The sequence below is a fragment of the Rhinoderma darwinii genome, chromosome 9 (assembly GCF_050947455.1).
Source record: "Rhinoderma darwinii isolate aRhiDar2 chromosome 9, aRhiDar2.hap1, whole genome shotgun sequence".
Taxonomy (NCBI): domain Eukaryota; kingdom Metazoa; phylum Chordata; class Amphibia; order Anura; family Rhinodermatidae; genus Rhinoderma; species Rhinoderma darwinii.
Genome location: NC_134695.1, coordinates 63,719,639 through 63,742,620, shown reverse-complemented (window position 1 = coordinate 63,742,620; position 22,982 = coordinate 63,719,639). Strand labels below are relative to the sequence as shown.

The following is a 22,982-nucleotide window of genomic DNA, read 5'->3' as shown; positions in this document are numbered from 1 at the left end:
CGTCAATGGTAACCCCTCCATTGAATTGTATCTCTGTTAATCTGTCAGCATTAGGGACTTGAGATTTAGACATTTGTATGTAATGAAGCTTTGACACAATTCAATGGCTTGTATGAGGAAAAAAAAATGCACCGTTCACCATGCCCCCTGCCATGTGAATAGAGTGCCAGGATGTGACGCCAAACGAGGCCTTTGTTTTCCCTCAGCCTTTTCTAGTGATTCCTCAAGTGTGTGATGCGTTTGGAGTCTTTTTCATCTCTGATGCGCTACATGGAAGAAGACAGAGAAAAGGGCGGATGAGTCATTTAAGTGGACAAGTCATTTTGAGATTGTGCATCAGGAAAATTGCTAGTTATCTGGAGTTGTAGACTGTAAAGAGAAAAAAGGTTAAACTTTACATTCACACGACGGTCTCCCTGGTTCCTGGTCTAAATAAAAAAAACAGCAGTTGCCGGCACTTGGGGCCTCTTATCCTCCCCTCTCCTGTGGAGTAACGCACCACATGGAACTCCGCGGGGGCAATTGGTTTTATCTCCCCAGCTTTTCACTCTGAAATGTGATTATTTTCCCTTTGCTTTCTTCTCTCCTCTTTTTGAAAAGTTCTTTGCTTTTAGTAAAAAGTCTTTGAAAAACTTTTTTTTTAAATCACAAACAACGTGCCAGTGTAGGCTTCACACCTGACAGTGCAGCCATTTATTTAATATGGTAGTTTCGACAGAATGACGGGCGGCAGAAACGTGGAAGTTATCAGTTATTAAAGAGGCTCTGTCACCGCATTATAAGTGCCCTAGCTCCTACATAAGGAGATTGGCGCTGTAATGTAGGTGACAGTAATGCTTTTTATTTAAAAAAAGCTATCAGTTTTCACCACTTTATTAGCGATTTTAGATTTATGCTAATGAGTTGCTTAATGCCCAAGTGGGCGTGTTTTTACTTTAGACCAAGTGGGCGTTGTACAGAGGAGTGTATGACGCTGACCAATCAGGGCTCACCTGTCTGTCTCCCTACCCCGGCATTACAACTGTCACCTACATTATAGCGCCGATCTCCTTATGTAGGACATAGGGCACTTATAATGTGGTGACAGGGCCTCTTTAAGACAAACTATATTGTAAGCATCCAGTATCTGATCTTGTGTCGTCTTCGTCCCCTACCTAACCTCCCATAATGGCTAGGAAGACAAGTGGGCACCAATACACCTAGTCTGTCGTGCTGGTGATGGTCTGTGGAAAGATTTCATGTTATTATTTCTTTCAAATCAGATTTATTGATCAGTTTAATTTGCAAGTGAAAGTAAACTATTCGTTCTCCCATGGATATGGTAAAATTGTGAGCAGAATTATGCGCGTCAGCCTTGCTCCATTAGGCCCTGTTCACACTGCGTTTTTTGCAGGCAGAAATTTCTGCCTCAAATTGCCTGCACACTGTTTTTCGCCCGCAGTCACTGAGCGCCGCAGGAAAAAACGCTGCGAAAAACGCTTTTTCTGCCTTCCATTGATTTCAATGGGAGGTCAGAGACGTAAACGCCTGAAGATAGGGCATGTCGCTTCTATTTCCCACGAGCCGGTTTTACCACTCGCAGGAAAAAAACGCCTTCATTCTCTGACATTTTTTGGTGCGTTTTCCAATGCGGTTTCTGTGTCAAATTATTCATGTTAACTTGTGTGAACAGGGCCTTACCCTCTGCAGGATTGAACTTTCTTGAGTCTAAACATATACATGGGAGAATAGGTAGTCAAAGCAGATCTTAAGAGTTCCTCCTCACTGTGTGGTAGCTTATGAACCTGTCTGGTTTAGTTCCTTGTAGTTTATAATCATTCTATAGTTGCTGTTATAGAAAATTAAAGACCGATTATTACTAAATAAATGATTAGGAAAAGGACAGGGAATGTGGAGACCCAAAATAATCCAATGCTTTTCATGTGTTGAACTCGGTGCTCAAGGTGGTCATGTTGATGTGGGACCTCATTCCAAATAGAGTTCTGTATAGATATTGGAATGCTGGGAGAAATGACGCTCCTTCCATTCTGAGCCCTGCCATGTGCACAAAAAGCAGCTTATGACCACATATGGGGTATTGTCGTACTCGGGAGAAATTGCTTTAAAAATTGCGGTGCTTTTTCTCTCATTTTTTGAGAAAAATGAAAAATTTTGAGCTTAAGCTACGTCTTACTGGAAAAAAATTAATTTTTTATTTTCACTGTCCAATTCAAATAAAATCTATGAAACACCTGTGGGGTCAAAATGCGCAGTACACCCCTAGATTAATTCCTCAAGGGGTGTAGTATCCCAAATGCATTCACTTTTGGGGTAGTTTCCACTGTACTGGTACCTAGGGGCTTTGCAAAAGCGACATGGTTTCAAGAAACCAATCCAGTAAAATCTGTGCTCCAAAAGTCAAATGGCGCTCCTTCACTTCTAAGCCCTGCCATGTGCTCAAACAGCCGATTTATGACTACATGTGGGGTATTGTTTTACTCAGGAGAAATTGTTTTACAAATGTTGCAGTGCTTTTTCTCCTTCAGTCCTTCTGGAAATGAGAAAAAAATTTGCTAAACCTACATTTTTCTTTGAAAGAATGTAGATTTTCACGGCCTACTTCCAATAATTTATGCAAAAAACCTGTGGGGTCAAAATGCTCACTATACCCCTAGATAATTTCCTCAATGGGTGTAGTTTCCAAAATGGGGCCACTTGTTGGGGGTTTCCACTGTTTTGTCACCTCAGGGGCTTTGTAAATGTGACATGGCCTCCGCAAACCATTCCTGCTAAATTTGAGCTCCAAAAGCCAAATGGCGCTCTTTCCCTCCTGAGCCCTGCCGTGTGTCCAAACAGCCGTTTATGACCACATGTGGGGTATTGTTTTACTCGGGAGAAATTGCTTTACAAATGTTGCCGTGCTTTTTCTCCTTTTTCTCCTTTTAGTCCTTGTGGAAATTAGAAAAAATTAGCTAAACCTACATTTTCTTTGAAAGAATGTATATTTTCATTTTCACGGCCTACTTCCAATAATTTCTGCAATAAACCTGTAGGGTCAAAATGCTCACTATACCCCTAGATAATTTCCTTGAGAAGTGTAGTTTCCCAAGTGGGGTCACTTTTGGGGGATTTCCACTGTTTTGGCACCGCAAGACCTCTTCAAACCGGACATGGTGCCTAAAATATATTCTAATAATAAGGAGGCTTAAAATCCACTAAGTGCCCCTTTGTTACTGAGGCCGGTGCTTCAGTCCATTATCACACTAGGGCCACATGTGGGATATTTCCTAAAACTGCAGAACCTGGGCAATAAATATTGAGTTGCATTTCTCTGGTAAAACCTTCTGTGTTACAAAAAAAATGGAGTAATAATGAATTTCTGCAAAAAAAATAAATTTGTAAATTTCACCTCTACTTTGCTATAATTCCTGCGAAATGTCTAAAGGGTTGAGAAACTTTCTAAATGCTGTTTTGAATACTTTGAGGGGTGAAGTTTTTAAAATGGAGCGACTTATTGGGGGTTTCTAATATATAAGGCCCTAAAAGCCACTTCACAACTGAACTGGTCCCTGAACAAATAGCAGTTTAAAATTTTCTTGAAAATGTGATAAATTGCTGCATAACTTCTAAGTGTTGTAACGTCCTAGAAAAATAAAATTATGTTCAAAAAATGATGCCAATCTAAAGTGGACATATGGGGGATGTTAATTAGCAACAATTTTGTGTGGTATAACTGCCTGTCTTACAAGCAGATACATTTAAATTTAGAAAAATTAGAATTTTTGCAATTTTTCATTACATTTTGGTGTTTTTCCACAATTAAATACTAAATGTACCAAGCAAATTTTAACAGTAACATAAAGTCCAATGTGTCACGAGAAAAAAAAATCTCAGAATCGCTTGGATAGGTGAAAGCATTCCTAAGTTATTACCACATAAAGTGAAACATGTCAGATTTGAAAAATGAGGCTATGTCAGGAAGGTCAAAAGTGGCCAAAGCGGGAAGGGGTTATACGGCCGAGTCGGACCCCCACCGATCAGATATTGATAACATCCTGGGGATAGACCATTCATTTTACCTCATCTGACAACCCCTTTAAACCTCTGATTGTGGAAAGTCGAGGTCTTCCTTTTGATTTATTTGGGTAGATTTCATACCCTGCCTTCCGGATTTGTTAATGTAGAAAATGACCAAATTGTTTATTGAAGCATAGGGGAATGTCAATTGACACAGTCGGCCCTGTGGTTCTAAAATAAGAGATAAACTAAAATTAACCACTGTACATTGGTAAATCCTTAGAGCTTGATGAGCTGTAATTGATGCAATAATTAGGCAAGATTACTTTAATGGGTAAATCTCCAGCAGTATAATGTGGATGGAAGACGTGGAGTCACTGCCGCTCTCTGTGTTGTCATGTTTTTCCATAGGCAATTCCAGACAGACAATACTGGTAATGAGTTTGATGGTGCAATGTATCGCCTACTACATGTGGAATCAGGCCAATGTTTGTACTATACATGCTCTGGCTGTACCGTATATGATGTTTCAGGGAAGCGGTTATGCAGATGAAATGTCAGAACCGGGGAGATGTCGACGAAGCAGTTTGCTGTATTCACTGTGATTGACAGTCTCTGCGTTTTTTTGCATAAGATGTACGATGTGACTGTCAATCACATAGAAGTCAGGAAGATGCTATCACCGTGATGATCAGAGGCAACGAATGTGGAATCGGAGTTACATTTTTTACCCTCGGACTCTCAACATCTTTTGAAGGGGAGCTCCAAATTTGGAGCTAATTTGCAGGAAATGTTAAAGTACGCTCACACGTAGCGAAGGGAATCCGTTTCTAATTTCGGCGCAAGTCCACATCTATTCCGCAGAAAAATTTGCGTGTGTTACGTGCAGATTTTGCTACGGACATATTGCAGATTTCTCCTATACATTGTAGGGGTAAAATCTGCAATATAATTAACATGACCTAAATTACGTTCTGATTTTTTTCCGGTGCATTTGGATGAGATTTTGAAAACCCCATTCTCAAGTATTGTACTAAAGCTTGTTGCAGATTTGTGGTGCGTAATCCCCTAAACAAATACGCTACGTCTGAACTTGGCCTTGGGGTCATGGCTGAAAAAGGCAACTCTTTGTCAGAATCCCAGTAATGGGCAACTTGAACTAAGGGTATGTGCACACACACTAATTACGTCCGTAATTGACGGACGTATTTCGGCCGCAAGTACCGGACCGAACACAGTGCAGGGAGCCGGGCTCCTAGCATCATAGTTATGTACGACGCTAGGAGTCCCTGCCTCTCCGTGGAACTACTGTCCCGTACTGAAAACATGATTACAGTACGGGACAGTTGTCCGGCAGCGAGGCAGGGACTCCTAGCATCGTACATAAGTAGGATGCTAGGAGCCCGGCTCCCTGCACTGTGTTCGGTCCGTGACTTGCGGCCGAAATACGTCCGTCAATTACGGACGTAATTAGTGTGTGTGCACATACCCTAATAGACAAGCTTGTCCCACTCATGACACCTCTGTTAGCTATGGTTGAGAACAACAGTCCAGCTTCTTGTAAACAATACATGTTACGGATTCAACTCGATCGATGTCGTCGACGCCCCGTTAATTGAATGTTTATTGTTGTAGTACTATTTAACGTTTTTTTTTTAGTATAAAGTCTAAGTCTAAAGAAGAGGAATAAAATGTTAAAGAAGAACCGGCAAATGTTTTTTTTGTTTTCCCCCCATTTAAAAATGTGCAAGGTAGTCTGGTGTATCGTCTTACCTGGTACTTTACTTCACAAGCAGCTCCGTTCCAGGCCGCCGTTGGGTCACGTGATCTCTATTCTGACTCTCTAAATCCTACTGTGTCTGCTGTTAGGGACCGGGTGTCAGTACGTTTTCCAATATTAGTCTATGGAGCCTCAATGTCCGGTAATACCAGGTAAGCCAATGCACCCGACTACCTTGCACTTCCTCACATTTACGAAGGGGGGGGGGGGAATAGCCTAATTGCTTGTTTAATTGTAAACAATCCATGTTGTAGCACTTTTTATTTATAAAAAAAACTTCTCTGGGGCGTCCATATTGGAAACACGCTTTCTTTCTGTATTGTCTGTATGGACAGTGCAGCAGGGTAAGTGCTTATTGGCAGCTTAGTCAATGTTAAAGGGGTTGTCCACCTTCTGACAACTGATGACCTATCCACTGGATGCGGGTCCGACACCCAGACCCCGATAAGCCACTCCAGTGGCCTGCGGGCACTGAATGTTGTGGCACATAATGCTATGTACGGCGCCCGGAATCAGTTGGCTCTGTACATAGCATAGCGGTCGTGCTGCAGAACTGCAGGTCCACTCCTATTCACTTGAACAGTACTGCACCTCAGCCGCTATTCCGTGGCCGGAGCTAAGTGCTTCCGGCATGGACGTCCGGTGCGGGGCCCGGGTGTCGCACCCCCAAAGATCATGTACTGATGACCTATCCAGTGTAGAGGTAGTCAGTTGTCAGAAGCTGGAAAACCCCTTTAATAGACTACCTCAGTCTCTAGAAAGTGATGGAGTACAGCCCCCTCCCCCCAGAGACCAGGGAGAGTGATGTATACAGAGCCTTATCTGTGTGTATAGTGTGTCTATAATGCCTTATCAAGGCCTCCAGCAGTACATTGAAGCTGTCATCTGTCATTAAATAATGATGAGATGAATCTGCTGACTTCCCCCTCTAAGGGTAGGGACACACACAGCGGCCAGACACCGAGTCGACATGCGGTATTACCACAATTTGGCACAGGTTTTAAAAGATTGTTTGTGACCGCACGTTTTTTTTGCAGGTTGAACTTATTAAAAAACGCGCAGAAATTAACAATAATTTTTTAAAAAAGATATTGTTTTGCTGTAAAACTGCATGTCGGCTCATTATGCCCACATAGCCTTCCCTACATGTGTCCCTGCCCTAATGCTGAGATGACTCTGCTGACCCTGTCCCAGATGTTAGCAAAGCTTAAAGAGGCTCTGTCACCAGATTCTCAAACCCCTATCTCCTATTGCATGTGATCGGCGCTGCAATGTAGATAACAGTAACGTTTGTTTTTTTTAATAAACGTTCATTTTTGGCCAAGTTATGAGCTATTTTATGTATATGCAAATGAGGTTTGAAATGGACAACTGGGCGTTTTTTTTTTCGTTATGTCCATCTGGGCGTGTATTGTGTTTTTAACTGGGCGTGTTTACGTGTATCATGCTGACCAATCAGTGACCAGTCAGCATCATACACTCCTCTCCATTGATTTACACAGCAGCGATGTGCAGCCACATAAACAGAGATTAACGTTACTGCAGTGTCTTGATAATGAATACACATGAAATCCAGCCTGGACGTCATGTGTACTCAGAATCCTCACACTTCTGACTCTTTTCTTTGAGATTTCCAGCAAGGGAAACGAAATCTCGCGAGATTACGGAGGAAAACGAGATTTCGTTTCACTTGCTGGAAATCTCACAGAAAAGATTCAGAAGTGTCAGGATTCTGAATACACATGACGTCCAGGCTGGATGATCATGTCTATTCATTATCAGGACACTGCAGTAACGTTAATCTCTGTGTATGCGGCTGCACATCGCTGCTGTGTAAATGAATGGAGAGGAGTGTATGATGCTGACTGGTCAGTGATTGGTCAGCATGATACACGTAAACACGCCCAGTTAAAAACACAATATACGCCCAGCTGGACATAACGAAAAAAACAAGCACAGTTGTCCATTTCAAAGCTCATTTGCATATATATAAAATAGCTCATAACTTGGCCAAAAATGAACGTTTTAAAAAAACAAAAAAAACACGTTACTGTTATCTACATTGCAGCGCCGATCACATGCAATAGGAGATAGGGATTTGAGAATCTGGTGACAGAGCCTCTTTAAGAATGAGCTGCAGGAAATGGTTGTGGGGCCAGTGCAAAAACGAAAATATCTCGCATAAAAAAAAACCATAATTTGAATAATTGATTTGGATGATTCCGATAAATTCAATAACCACCCTGTCATGTTTCATTGAAATTTCCCTACAATTAACATTTTATCCCTGGAATTCTTACCCTCAAGATCATCTTATTGAGGTGGATCTCCAATACGAAAAGAGAAGGACCAACCTCATATAGTAACGCGACTACTGCAGTTACTTCCAGTTGATGTTCATATTCTCATGTCTTCCTTGCTTGGCCATCAACATGCTGCAGTTTGCAAACTGGATCCAGAGTATAGACTGCTGTGAATTAATCCTTGTGCAGTTTTGGATCTATTTTTTTAAAGTAAAAACCAGGAATGTATCCAAAAAATTCTTATAGTGGCTACATTGCACCTGGGATAGCTGTGGTTCTCCGGCTCAGCACAGAAGACTGTTTTCCAGAACGTACTTTGTTCCTGTTACTTCCTCTGAGCTGACCCTGAAGCTGCGCCCTGCATAGAAAGTTGTCACCTTGGTAGAAGTTCTTTTACATGCATGTGGAGTAAACCAATATGATGATGGAAGGTGCTTTGAAATGCAGCGTGTGTTTCTCACATAATTCATATGCATTTAGAAGTCACTTAGTCTTATTCTAATCACAAAAGCGCGCAGACAACTTTATCAACGCTAAGGAATTGTCAGCCTGTTTTTTTTAAAAAAAAGGAGAAGCCATCGATCTTTTAAGCAGACTTGTTTTTCTTCAGCGGATCTATGGACTTGTGTGACTTTCATGCTGAATTATTTCTAATAAAGCTGTCGCTTAGGACTGTCCGTGTGCGCTACCTGCATATTTAATATATGGCTAACCACACATTTACCTGTATATGGACATTAGCTGAGGTTGAAAGGTGTGTGGGGGTTAAGACCCATGTAAGTCAGGGCTGGAGCCAGGTAGACAATGCACCTAGAAATTTGTTGCTGATGCCTAACTTTTTGGGTTGCTGTCAATGGAGGTACTTGGAATTACTGGGCTACTAAAAAAAACAAAATTAAACTGGCTCATGAATTTGTGTATCTGGCTACTATAGTACGGTAATTTATCTCTTATTAAAAGAATCCACGCTAAAATTATTATTATTATTTTCTAATAGCATAGTCTACTATGTTATTCTATATGACAAACAAAAAGGTATGCCAACGTATATCGGCCCCCCATACTCTTTTGGCATACGCCAAGTGTAAGGTTCTAACGCTATGTGAACAGAGTCTTAAATCTGGCCACGCAAAATGCTGATTGCAAAACCCAAATTTTTTTGTGGATTTGTGGCATAATTGCTGCAGATTTTTCTCCTTGCAATGAGCCTTAAGAGCCGCATAATTTTAATTAACTCCTAATCTTTCTTTGTTTTATCTGTTCTTTGTTTCGTTTTGTTTTTGTTTATTTAAAAAATATTATTTGAGAACAGCTGTAATTGAATATTGTACAGCAATAAAATAAATTATAAAACAAAACAATTTGTTTGATTAAATAGTTACTGAGAACCCCTTTATTTCTGGTAGACACGTCGCCCTACGAAGGAATCCATTCAGCATACGTTTCCCTCCATAGGCGTCGTTTAAAGCCTATACCTGAATGCTGGGGGGTCAGATTGGTTCTAGAGGGAGCTGCTAAAAGGATGAGGGACTCACCTAAGAAGTCGGAAGCCTCCTGCCCTCTTCTACTAGATGTTTGAACCTGTGAAACAAAATAATATAACATAAAAAACTTGAAGAAATTAGTTTTATTTTAACGTGATACATACAGTCTTAAACCTCTTAAACGTGAAAGAGGTTTATCAAACCATTATATTGCTAAAACTTTTTCTCTCTTAAGAATTTTCTTCATTAAGGAGAAATTACCATCTTAAAAAATTAGAATAAGTAGACATTACCGATTCCTGAACCTTTGGACGACCTCTTTGCCTGTGGGTGGGTAGTATGGCGACCTGTCTCGGTCAATCTGTTTCCATCTTCTCTCTGAAACAGAAGTTTGGTAAGCATATACTACAGGTGCACATATGCTTCTAATACCAATATATACTGATAGACTCACGTCTATACAGACTGAAAATTAAAACAATTCTATGGGGACATGGCCGTATTATCTATGAAGAGCAGCGTGAATAAATTTGACACACCTCACGTGTTGAATAATGATCCATAGAGCGACACCCTGCAGTGTCTTCGTTGATTCTACTAGAAAAATCAATTGGCTAAAAAAATAATAATAAGGTTTTAATATTGTAAAAGTATCAACCGCAAATATTTCTGGGAGGTTCAGTCAACCAAGAGAATTTGGAAATGGTCATCAAGGACAAATATCAGGAGTGGACTACACAAGAGGGTGATGTCAACTATTGTGTTAGGAGGAGAGACTAAAAGGGTCATGTAGAGGCCATCTAGACCAAGACTTCCCAAGAGCTTATACCTGGAGCATATATGATTGGGGATAGGAAAATGTCACGTTGACCCATAACCATAAAACCAAACAATTTATCTTAAGGAATAACGTTCTCTTGTGTTTGGTTCTGTATATACTTGCACTCTGTACAGCAGCATTTCTGTCCTCATCAGATAAGATATTAAGTTGCTTTGCCCAAAAAACAAAACAAAAATCTATATTTTTTTAAATATAATTTATAACCTGATGTATGGTACATGATGAAGCATGATGGCCAAGACAGTCGGCTGATCCACGCCACGTGCAACAACTTGCAGGGTGGTTGACCTTTGATTTTGAAGTGTACAGGCAGGCGTGCAGCAACATCCCTCAAAGAAAAGGTGAGAAAAGATGAAAGGGTTTATCTAGTTTTAGCAAATTAATGTTCAAGATCTCTGCTTGAGCAGGAACAATCATTGTTTACTTCCAGTGGATAAAATTCTGTCCATGGTTATGTGATAGACACACAGGTGCACGGCTCATTACATGGTCATGTGATAGACACACAGGTGCACGGCTCATTACATGGTCATGTGATAGACACACAGGTGCACGGCTCATTACATGGTCATGTGATAGACACACAGGTGCACGGCTCATTACATGCTCATGTGATGGACACGCAGGTCGTGCACAGCTCGTTACATGGTCATGTGATGGACACACAGGTACACAGTTCGTTACATGGTCATGTGATGGACACACAGGTACACGGCTCGTTACATGGTCATGTGATGGACACACAGGTGCACGGCTCATTACATGGTCATGTGATGGACACGCAGGTCGTGCACAGCTCGTTACATGGTCATGTGATGGACACACAGGTACACGGTTCTTTACAGTTACAGTATGTGTATCCGAGCTGTGTCTTCTAGCAATCCCAGCACCTGTGTGTCCATCACATGACCATGATTAGAATTTTATCCGCTGGAAGCAAACAATGAAGGTTCCTGCTGAATAACAGCAAGCAGAGATCTTGAAAACAATGAGGAATTAATACAGAAAGTATAAGGGAAAATTAAATCACTTTCATTTATACAAAAAAAAACATTCATTTGCTGAAACCGGACCACACCTAAAATGCTAAAAAATGTACCTGCTAGACGATGAAAATGCCTTGGGCAACCATCTCTGCTACCGCTTTGATCCTGAAAAAGCAATGATGACATCTGATGAGAAGTATTAGGGAGGAGTTACACGAGCGTGTGCGTTTTGCGTGCGCAAAAGGCACTTAACCGCTCCGTGTGTCACCACCATATGATGCGCGGCTGCGTGATTTTCGCGCAGCCGCCATCATTATGATACTCTGTTTGTAAACAGAAAAGCACGTGGTGCTTTCCTGTTTTCATTCATATTTCTTACTGCTGTTGCTTCCGTGTGGTGCGCATGATTTTCACGCACCCATTGACTTCAATGGGTGCGTGATGCGGAACAGCGCAGAAATATAGGACATGTCGTGCCTTTCACGCAGTGGACACGCTGCGTGAAAATCACGGACTGTCTGCACGGCCCCATAGGCTAACATAGGTCCGTGTGACGCGCGTGAAAATCACGCGCGTTGCATGGACGTATTACACGTTCGTGTAAATCCTCCCTTAGTAAAAAATAAAAAGTATTTAGAAACCATACATGACCATAAACATAATAATATCTAGATATATAGACAGAAATGTAAAATATTTAAGTCCCTGTGTGTATGTGTATATATATATATATATATATATATATATATATATATATACATACATACATACATACATACGTACGTACACACACACCTTTTTCTTGATTATGACACACACATAGGTTTGATAATTGTGGACCTATCTTTTCTTGTTGCACATAGCAATCAAATACAGTAAAACTTACATTTTTCTTTAACAGCTTGAACAAAAAAGTTGAGGGCTACATGGTTGCTAATTGTAACAAGGTTTACCCTGTTAGACATTAAATATCCCCTATTAAATTAACAAAGAAGTGCTCAATTTATCAGTGTAGTTCAGTGTCCTTGTTGCCCACATGAAATAATCAAAACTCTCATTTTTACACAACGGTGCAGCAAATTGGTTGTTATGGACAACAACGGTGGTTAAATGAGTACCAGAGTATACATAGAAAAAACGAGATAGGGGAACATCAAGACCTGCAAATTTGTACTAAGGTTATCAACAAGTTGAAATTGAATTTTTAGAATTCTGAAAAAAAAAAAAAAATGTGCAAGTCCAGAAGCAAGACATGTTAAATTATTGCAATAGACTTCAGGAAATTAGAATTGAGTGAACTTTTGTTCCTTTGTTTCCTTGGCCTGTAGAGCAACGTAAAGCACTGCTTTAAACTCTGGCAACTATACATCGTCCATAGAAAGCAATGTTAAAAAAAAGTATACGTCACGCATAAGTTTTTCTGCGGGACAGAATAGCGCGGTAGTTTACGCTATTTTATACCTCAAAAATCATAATGTGACGTAAAGCAGCCTAAACATAGTCAAAAGTATATTCTTTTGAATTACGTTTGGTATATTGCAGTCTATGGGTATGCCGTGGGATACGTTTATAATGCCTTTTTTGTGTATTCAAGCGCATACGCTCGACAGAGTATAGAAACGTGATGTGAAGAGGGCCTTATGCTTTTTTTTGGGGGGTAAAGGTCTCTAAAGTTTTCAAGATTTACCTGTGGTCTGCCACTGACCAAGTCTGGTCAGCTGTCATCAATTTTGGGTCATGACCTGTAGCGGAAAGAAGTAATTGTTCCACTTTTCGACCTGTTCACAAGATCGCCAGTTATCATGTTACTATTAAAAAAAAAAAAAAAAGCAAACTAGTGCAGGTTCCAAAAATAAATATGTGAATTGAGCCGTGTTTATAAATAAAAAATAAAAATAAAAAAATATATATATATATACATATACACACATATACACACAAGCACTTGCTCTGCCATGTAACTAATAGACGGATTGAATCATTTTCTTTTCCTCTAATGGCATGCGTAATTGCTCCAGGTTTTCAGGCGTCCTTCACCCGCACTTATTTCGATTAGTGACTGATGCATTTCCATGGTAACACACAGCAGAGAAAGAACCCGTTGCTAGAGTGTGGGCACAGAGAGAGAGAGAGAGATGTGGTCCTTATTCTGAGCTTACAACTTGTGTAAAATAACACCTTCCTTCTTCCGTGGCTCTATTTTTCCCCTTCCTGTCTCGAAAAACAGAGAGAAAAAGAAAAAAGGAAGGAACCCTGCACCTCGTGCTCTGCAGAATTTTTTTCATAGTTAATTTTTGTATTTTTCTTTATTTTATTTTACAGAAAAGGAACAAAAGACCATTTTTTTAAAAAAACAATATTTTGTTGGCCTGTTTTTCTTTTTTTTTTTTTTGCCTTTGTGGATATTAAAGGACTTACAAAGTTTAATCAGCAGAATGTGGGAATATAATGCATGAAGTGATGTGAGGAGCATCAGGGAGAGGAAATCTCTTGGAATGTTGGGTCCAGACATCTCCGTGTGAGATGGTCACATCTAGCTTGGAAACTATGGCAGACAGTTCAAAATTCAAGAAGAAAGTGCATTTTGGAGGTACTGTAGGATGTGTATATGTGTTTGCTGCATTTTTGTAGACAAAAAAGACACATAGAAGAAGGTGTGAGGGGGGGAAAGCCCACATTTCTGTTTTGATAATGTGCTTTTTTGTTTTTTACCTTTTATTTTATTCTGGTTTTATTTGTTGTTTTTTTTTATTTAGCTAACCTTATGGTTATTTTTCCTTGATTCACTTGTACGATTGATGTAAGATTTGTAGCATTTGGCATGTTTTATACAACCCTTATTAGAATTGGGCTATAGTAAAATGAGCAGTTGTGCATTTTGTTTCCTCAGCCTCTCCTGTTTTTGTTTTTGTGGTGCTTTTGATTTGTACATTTTCTTGTGTGCTGGTTAAATGACTACTAATTTTCCTGTGTGACTGAGTCAGAGCAGACAGACAGCTGTCACCAGCCTTGAGTATTCAGTAAATAGGTTATGTCTTCATGTGTCTGATGCTATCATTCACAGCACACACTCTGCTAGTGCAAAGCCTCATTAAATTTGGTTGCACTAGGACTGGGGAGGGTCCGCGTTATTAGTCTCTAGATCATTTTGTCAGCCGCACATGGTTGGCGTTCTCCAGGATTCCCATACCGTGCAGGTTACTCTGCTAAAGTCTTGACTGGGTTAGTGGTGGTCATTGAGGGCAGCCAGCAAATATATATTGCTACCTTTGACTGTTCAGCTTTTGTGGAACTGCAAATGTCAGCAAGTCCTGATATCCAGAACACCTTAAGAGCAGCAAATTTGCAGTTTTTTTGTGTGTGGTTAGTTACAGACTATACAAGAAATTTTTTTTATTTTATTTTTTCCTAAATTTATACATTGTAGCTTCTGTGTTCTGTAACATCTTATTATAACATGTATGCGTTTTGAATCATTTTTCTTTTTTTAACATTGGTTTTGGTGTGTGTGTGTTTTGTTTGTTTTTTGTCTAGTTCAGTAAAACAAGGGGCTGTGCCTTTACTGCAGCCTCATGCCTCGCTTCCTGTTTTGTAATTGTAAGGCTTTGGTACATAATTATAGGCCACTGGAAGACAATGACATATAGATGAGCATTCTGTAAGGTCTTCTATAAATGGTGCTTGTAAATTTGATGCATTAGGTCAAACTTTGTGGAGTACCGTTTTATTCACTGGATCTGCCGTTACAGTGACCTATTTCCAGTTTTGTACCTTTTTTAGTCACATCGTCATTATTCCTCCCTAATTTCTTGAGGCATCCAGGTTCGTAGTTCGTGGTATTCGTGTATATTAACACACACTGCAAAATAACAGTTTAGTTATTTTATTTTTGGTGCTGTATAAAATAAAGGAACACTCCAGGGGAAAAGGCAAAGCATATAAATTGTATTATGCCTTGTGCAGTGTCTAAGAGGGCGGCACATGACTAAGCAGGGCCGTGGAGTCGGTAAGCCAAACTTCCAACTCTAACTCCTCTACTTTCACACTGTCCGACTCCCTTATAAATCGCTCATGTATAATTATAAGTAATAACAAATTGACTGTCTATACTCACTATAAATGGCAACATCAGGCATTTCATTTCCATCATGTAAATAATCATGCTACTTACGACCTGCACACGACCGTAATTTTGATCCGAAATTACGGATCCGTAATTGCAGATCAAAATTCGGATCCATTCATTTCTATGGCCCACAGACACTTTCCCGTATATTTACGGGAAGGTGCCCAGGTGGTAGAAAGGCTCCGCAACAAATAGGACGTATCCTATTTTTTTGAATTTACGGTCCCTGCTCCTGTACTTTATAATGGGAACACAGCCCGCAAATGGGGGTCACGGATTGTGATTACAGCTACGGCCATGTGCAGGAGGCCTAACAAAGAGGTGATAACCAATTTTCTATCACCGCTAGAAAATCTTCGTTATCAGGGGTTTTTTTTAATAGGGGCCTCAGCTTGATCAAACAGAACATCTATTTATATGATTAACATTTCTAAACTTTACTACATTTTTATCAAAATAATTATGCAACAGGCTATGCATTTAATAAATAAATAAAATCGTAATAATATCTTAATATTTTTATTTTAAAGCCAAAAAAACCTAGTCGGAGTCGGTACATTTGTATAATCCAACTCCAACCAAAACTGACCACGACCCCGACTCCGCAGTCCTGTGACACATGAAATCTCTCTGCTCCATCCACTCAGGTACACCACTCGGCATAAACTGTATAGAGTTATGCCTGAAGTGTTCTTTTAGACTGAGAGTTCCTCTTTCTAAGGTGACAGTACTTTATATCATATTAAAAGGGTTTCAAATTCCTTATAATGCAGAATTCCTTTTATTGAGCATGTGGTAGTTCAGACATTTTTGATTGTCAAGCACTTGTTTCCATCACAGAACTTCAACACAGTCTGGAAACACACCAGATCTCTGACAGTGTCAATATCCAGTGAGGAGACTCCCTTGATTAAAGCAACAAAGTAATAGAAAAAGATTTTAGGTTAAAGGGATTATCCAAACTAGGCAAACTTTTCTTGGAGCTGCCGGGCCAAATCCTGACTGATGGCGACCCATTCTGCCTAATCACTGCTTGGAGTTTTTCTGTGTTTTTTGTTAGTCCACCCGATTTTTTGAGGATTGACCACAGGATTGAGATCTGGGAAGTTTCCTGGCCATGGACCCAAAATGTCAATGTTTTGTTTACTGGGCCACTTAGTTATCACTTTTGCCTTGTGACACCAAATTTCTGCTGGATTGATTTATTCATGGAAGAGTTCTTAGCCAAAATTGTGGATGAGCCCACTCCCTTGGATGAAAAGCAACGCCACACATGAATGGTCTCAGGATGCTTTACTGTTGGCGTGACACAAGACGCATGGTAGCACTCACCTTTTCTTCTCCGGACAATCATTCTTCCAGATGTCCCAAACAGTTTAAAGGAGGCTTCATCAGAGAAATTAACTTGACCCCAGACATCTGCAGTCCAATCCCTGTACTTCCTGTAGTCTGTCCTTGATGTTTTTCTTGGAGAGAAGTGGCTTCTTTGCTGCCGTTCTTGACACAAGGCCAGCCTCCAAAAGCCTTTGCCTTTCTGTGTGCAGATGCACTGACACTTGCCTGCTGTCATTCCTGAAAAAGCTCTGCACTGGTGTTGAACTGATCCTGTAGCTGAATCCTCTTTAGGAGACGGTCCTTGCACTTGCTTGACTTTCTTATGCGCCTTGAAGCCTTCTTCACAGTAATTAAACCTCTCTCCTTGAAGTTTTTTATGATCTGATAAATGGCTGATTTGGGGGCAATCTTTCAAGCAGCAATGTCCTTGCCTGTAAAGCCTTTTTGATGCCTAGCAATGATGACTGCACGTGTTTCCTTGGAGGTAACCATGGTTAACAGAAGAAGACAATGATTTCAAGCACCATCCCCCTTTTAAAGCAACCAGTCCGCTCTTATAATTTAATCAGCATGACCGAATGATATCAGCTGCCTTGTTCTCATTAACGCTTTCTCCTGAGCTAACGAGAAGATCACTGAATTGATGTTAGCAGGTCAAATTGTCACTTTAAAAACTGAAGCAGCAAACTTTGTGATGACCAAAATTGTTGTCAATCTCAAAGCTTTTTGCCAGGACTGTAGAACGGACAGCACCCAGACTGAACACTGACACATTATAGTTAAGGGGACAATTCAGACTTGAGGTTTTTTTTCACGGACCATCCGTCCGTGATGAAAAAAATCTCCACATGCTCTATCTTTGTCTGTTTTTCACACAGGAATGGCCCATAAAGGTCAATGGGTCTGCCACGTGGATGCCATCCGCAGATGGTTGCCTGAAGACAATTATGAAGTGAAACCAGGAAGTAGAGCCCCAGAGAATTGTGGTCCTGAACGAAAATATGGTCAGAAGTCAAAAATACTCACACGAGAAATCTCACAATGCTCCCTATGCAATAAACAATACAAAAGGGCATTTCTGCTATCATGTGACGATCCTTGGGGTGTTTTCAGTGGGTTGGGACAATTGAGGACTTTCTTTAGGTTTTTTTTTTGTTTTTTTAACGGACTTGAAAAATGGATGGCACACTGATCCAGACAGAAAAAAAATGACAAACTGATTCAATATCGTCAAAAGCCACTCTGATAATCAGCTGTTATTGTTGGGGGAAGTTTCAAGTGAACACTCATTGACTTTACTGTGGGCATACATAAAGGGGGATGTATTGGTGGGACAACCCCTTTTAACCCCTTCCTGCTGCAGCCCTTTTTCAGATTTTTCATTTTCGTTTTTTCCTCCTTCCAAAAGCCATAACGTCTTTATGTTTCCGTCGATATAGTACTATGAGGGCCATATTCTGTACTAGGAAATGGGAAAAAATTATTTGTGGGGTAGAAAATGAAAAAAACAGCGATTCCTCCATGGTTTTTTGCACGCCGTTTTTACGGAATTCACTCTGCAATTAAAACAACATGATAACTTTATTCTGTGGGTCAATAGGATTACGGCGATACCAAATATATATATAGTTTTTTCTATATTTAAAAACTAAATTTTATTTTGTGTCGCCAAATTCCGAGAGCCATAACTTTTTTATTTTTCCGTCGATTAAGTGGTATGAGAGCTTGTTTTTTGCGGGGTAATCTGGAGCTCCTAATTTTTTCAGCCCAGCTTCTTTCACTGCACAATCACACTGTAACAATCATGCTGTGCAGTGAAAGAAGCTGGGCTGAAACAATGAGAAGTGTATGACGCTGATTGGTCACGGATTAGTCAGCATCATACACTCCTCTGTACAATGCGCAGTTGGTAAAAAGTAAAAACATGCTCAGTTGTCTATTAAGAAACGAATTACATTTATGCTAATTACTTTCTTAATGCCCAACTGGGCGTTTTTTAATTTTTGACCAAGTGGGCGTTGTAAAGAGGAGTGTATGACGCTGACCTATCAGCGTCATACACCTCTCTATTCATGTCCATTTGTACTCAGCACATCTTGCGAGATCATGCTGTGCTGTCACATACACCCACATTAACTTTAATGAAGTGTCTTGAGAGTGAACAGACATTGCCTCCAGCCAGGACGCGATGTCTATTCACACTCCTGACACTTCGGTAAAGTTTGTGTAGAACTTAATCGCTGCACAGCGTGATCTCACGAGATCACTCTGTGAATGACAGCAATAGCGTGATCTCGCGAGATCACGCTGTGCTGTGTGAGTAAGTCCCAAACAAACTTTACCGAAGTGTCGGGAGTGTGAATGGGCATAATGTCCTGGCTGGAGGTGATGTCTATTCACTCTCAAGACACTTCAGTAAAGTTAATGTGGGTTTATTTGACAGCACAGCAAGATCACGCTGTGCTGAGTATGAATGGAGAGAAGTGTATGACGCTGGTTGGTCAGCGTCATACACTCCTCTGTACAACGCCCACTTGGTCAAAAGTTAAAAAACGCCCATTTGGGCATTAAGAAAGTAATTAGCATAAATCTAAAATTGCTCATAACTTGCTCAAAAATGATCGTTTTTCAAAATAAAAACCACTGTTGTTATCTACATTACAGCACCCATCAGATTATGTAGGAGATAGGGCACTTATAATGTGGTGACAGAGCCTCTTTAAGGCTCAGGGCCCATTTTTCAAATCTGACATATTTCACTTTTTGTGGAAATAACTTCGGAATGCTTAAACCTATCCAAGCGATTCTGAGATTGTTTTCTCGTGAGACATTGGGCTTTATGTTAGTGGTAAAATTTGGTCGATATATTCGGTGTTTATTTGTGAAAAATAGCTAAATTTTTAGAACATTCAAACAAATAGCATTTTTCTGAATTTAAATGCATCTGCTAGTAAGACAGAGGGTCATACCACCACAAATAGTTACTAGTTCACATTTCCCATATGTCTACTATATATTGGCATAATTTTTTTTAACATTCTTTCTAGGATGTTACAAGGCTTAGAACATAAGCAGCAATTTCTCATATTTTGAATAAAATGTCAAAGCTTCTTTTTTAGGTACCAGTTCAGTTCTGAAGTGGCTTTGAGGGGCCTATATATTAGAAACCCCCATAAAACACCCCATTTTGGAAACTAGACCCCTCAAAGTATTCAAAACAGCATTTATAAAGTGGATTAGCCCTTTAGGTGTTTCACAGAAATTTGAAGCAAAGTAGAGGTGAAATTTACAAATTTCATTTTTTTTTTGTCAGAAAATCTTTTTTATTCCATTGTTTTCTGTAAAACAGAAGGTTTTATCAGAAAAACGCAACTCAATACTTATTGCCCAGATTCTTCAGTTTTGATAAATATCCCAAATGGCCCTAGTGCGCTAATGGACTGAAGCACAGGCCTCCGAAGCAAAGGAGCACCTAGTGGATTTTGAGGCCTCCTTTTTATTAGGCACCATGTCCGGTTTGAAGAGGTCTTGTGGTGCCAAAATAGTGCAAACCCCCCAAAATTGACCCTATTTGGCAACTACACCCCTCAAGGAACTTATCGAGGGGTATGGTGGGCATTTAGATCCCACTGGTTTTTTGCTGCATTTTGTAGAATTAGGCTGTGCAATTGAATTTCCGATAAAAGGTACGAATTTTTAATTTTGACAAGGAATAAAAGAGAAAAAGCACCCCAAAATTTGTAAAGCAATTTCTCCCGATTTACGTCAATACCCCACATGTGGTCATAAACTGCTGGTTGGACAAATGGTAGGGCTCAGAAAGGCAGGGGTTCTATTTGGAATGTAGAGTTTGCTGTATTGGTTTCTGGGCGCCATGTCGCATTTTCAGCTTCTGAGGTACCAGTACAGGGGCAACACCTTAAAAGTGACCCCATTGTGGAAACTAGACCCCTTGAGGAATTCATTGTAGATTTCATGGGGTGTATGCGACTTTTTGATCAGTTTTTATTCTATTTTTAAGAGGCGTGGTAAATAAAAACCAACAATTCTACTTGTGTTCTTTGCCTTTTTTTTTTTTTTTTTTACAGCGTTCACCGTGTGCTATAAATGACATATTCATTTTATTACAATATGTTTATCTTTTTTTATGGCGTTTGCACAATAAAATACTGTTTATAAAAAATAATTTCCTTTTTGTGTTGCCATAACTTTTTTTTATTTTTCCATCAATAAAGCAGTGTAAAACTTGTTTTTTGCGTAACGAACTGTAGTTTCGATCAGTACCATTTTTAGGTACATTTGACTTTTTGATCTCCTTTTATTCCATTTTTTTGGGAGGTGAAGTGACCCAAAAATTGTGATTCTGGTATAGTTTTTATTATTTTTCTTTTATGGCGTTCACCGCACGGGATAGATAACGATACGAATTTTGTAGTTCAGGCCCTAACGGACGCAGCGATACAAATTGTGTATAGTTTATTTGTTTATTATTAATAATAATAAAGGACTGATAAGGAAAAAAGGGGGATTTTTACTTTTAAAACTTTTATTTGTTATTTTTACACAACTTTGTTTTTTTTACTTTGTCCCACTAGGGGACTTGAATGCAGGAGGCCCTGATCACAATTCAAATACACTGCACTACATGCGTAGTGCAGCGTATTAGAGCTGTCAGCTACTTTCTGACAGCAAGCATAGTGGGTCCTGACTTTGTCAGGACCCACTAGGCTTCCGTAGATGGCAAAGCCGAGGCCATTATTAGGCCTCCGGTTGCCATAGCCATCATCGACGCCCGCTATCATGTAGCGGGCCGTCTATGGTGGTTTAACCCCTAAGAAGCCGCGATCTCTATTGAATGTGGCTTCTAAGGGGTTAATCAGCAGGGACACCGCGATCGGTCCCCGCTGAAGGAGCAGCGGCAACTGCTGAATGAGACAGCAGCTGTCACAGCTCCTGTATGTGTCGGGAGGAAGGCCAATATGGCCCTTCCTCCCGTGACGTACTATTATGTCATGGAGCGCGAATCATGCAGTTACCATGACCTAATAGTACGTCCAGGAACGGGTTAAACCCTTTTTTTTTTTTTGGTGACATTTTTTCTCTTTAGCTTTTCTATGTCATTATCTATTTGAAAAATAATCTTGGAATCTTGCAGTTTTCACTCTGGCCACTGAGCCTCATGATAGACTGATCCTTCCTGTTCTGTAGAGATCACTTCTTAGCAGTCTCATCATTATCTTCACAGGCAGGATTAAAATGACAGCACATCCATTATAAAGCTGGAGGCAGATAACACAGAATCCACCATTGACAATAGGTGACATAACAGCTCCTCTCTAACCCGTCCCTGCATAGTGACCTCTGCACAGTTCAGAGCATGCCTAGAAAATGCTCCCATAGAAGTCAATGAACATCAACAGTCTATAGGTTCCTATGATCCATATCACTGCTGGAAAACCTATTCCTATATTCTGCTTAGGCATGATGGCCAGCCCAGTAATCGTACAAAAAATACAATAATTTTGCAGTGTTCCTAGCATAAAAAAATACCTATCTCACCTTTTTTTCTGTTACCCTGTGTACCTCTTGGTGCTGCTGCTAATCTGTGCTGCTGCTAATCTGTGCTGTTGGGAAAAGGGGTTCTGAGCAGAATCAGTCTCCTTACCCCTATGGCATCTGACAATATAGTCCCTTCTTAATAACTAATATATAGTTCCTGCAGATAGGCCACATGTGACCCAGAGTAGTGAAGATATATTCTGTGTGACATACACAGTATGCACTACCTTAGATATTAATGAAAATATAATTAATAAAAAAAATAAAGACTGAGTGGACATGTGCAGGGCTCATATCTTCTGTGAGGATAGAGAACTTTACAATTCTAACACCATGTTCAAACTGGGAATTTTTGAAGTGTAAAAATACGACGTGGATGTGGACAAAAAACGCTGAGGTAGAAATCTGAGGCTGACCGTCTGTTGTTGTTTTGCAGTTCCATCTGCCGTGGATCTGCACGCAGGTTAAGCCCATTCAATATGGCTACATGGCACCCTTTTTGTTTCAGCAATGCGTTTTTCATTTCTGCGCAGAAAATTCCACCCTGTTTGAATAATGGGGAGGTTTCCTGT

General features: G+C 40.1%; 1 protein-coding gene across 7 annotated transcripts in view; it reads left to right on the top strand.

Moving 5' to 3' along the window:
* SHANK2 (SH3 and multiple ankyrin repeat domains 2) overlaps positions 1 to 22,982 on the top strand; it is a 474,104-nt gene that overhangs the window by 294,535 nt on the left and 156,587 nt on the right. The window contains exon 1 of one of the 7 annotated variants that reach the window (XM_075837987.1): positions 13,561 to 13,980. The exons of the other annotated variants lie outside the window; for them this stretch is intronic. Within the exon in view, the coding sequence (XP_075694102.1) occupies positions 13,914 to 13,980 (67 nt within the window). The 5' untranslated portion in view covers positions 13,561 to 13,913. Of the gene's footprint in view, positions 1 to 13,560; positions 13,981 to 22,982 lie in introns of those variants that run through there. 7 annotated transcript variants of the gene reach the window in all.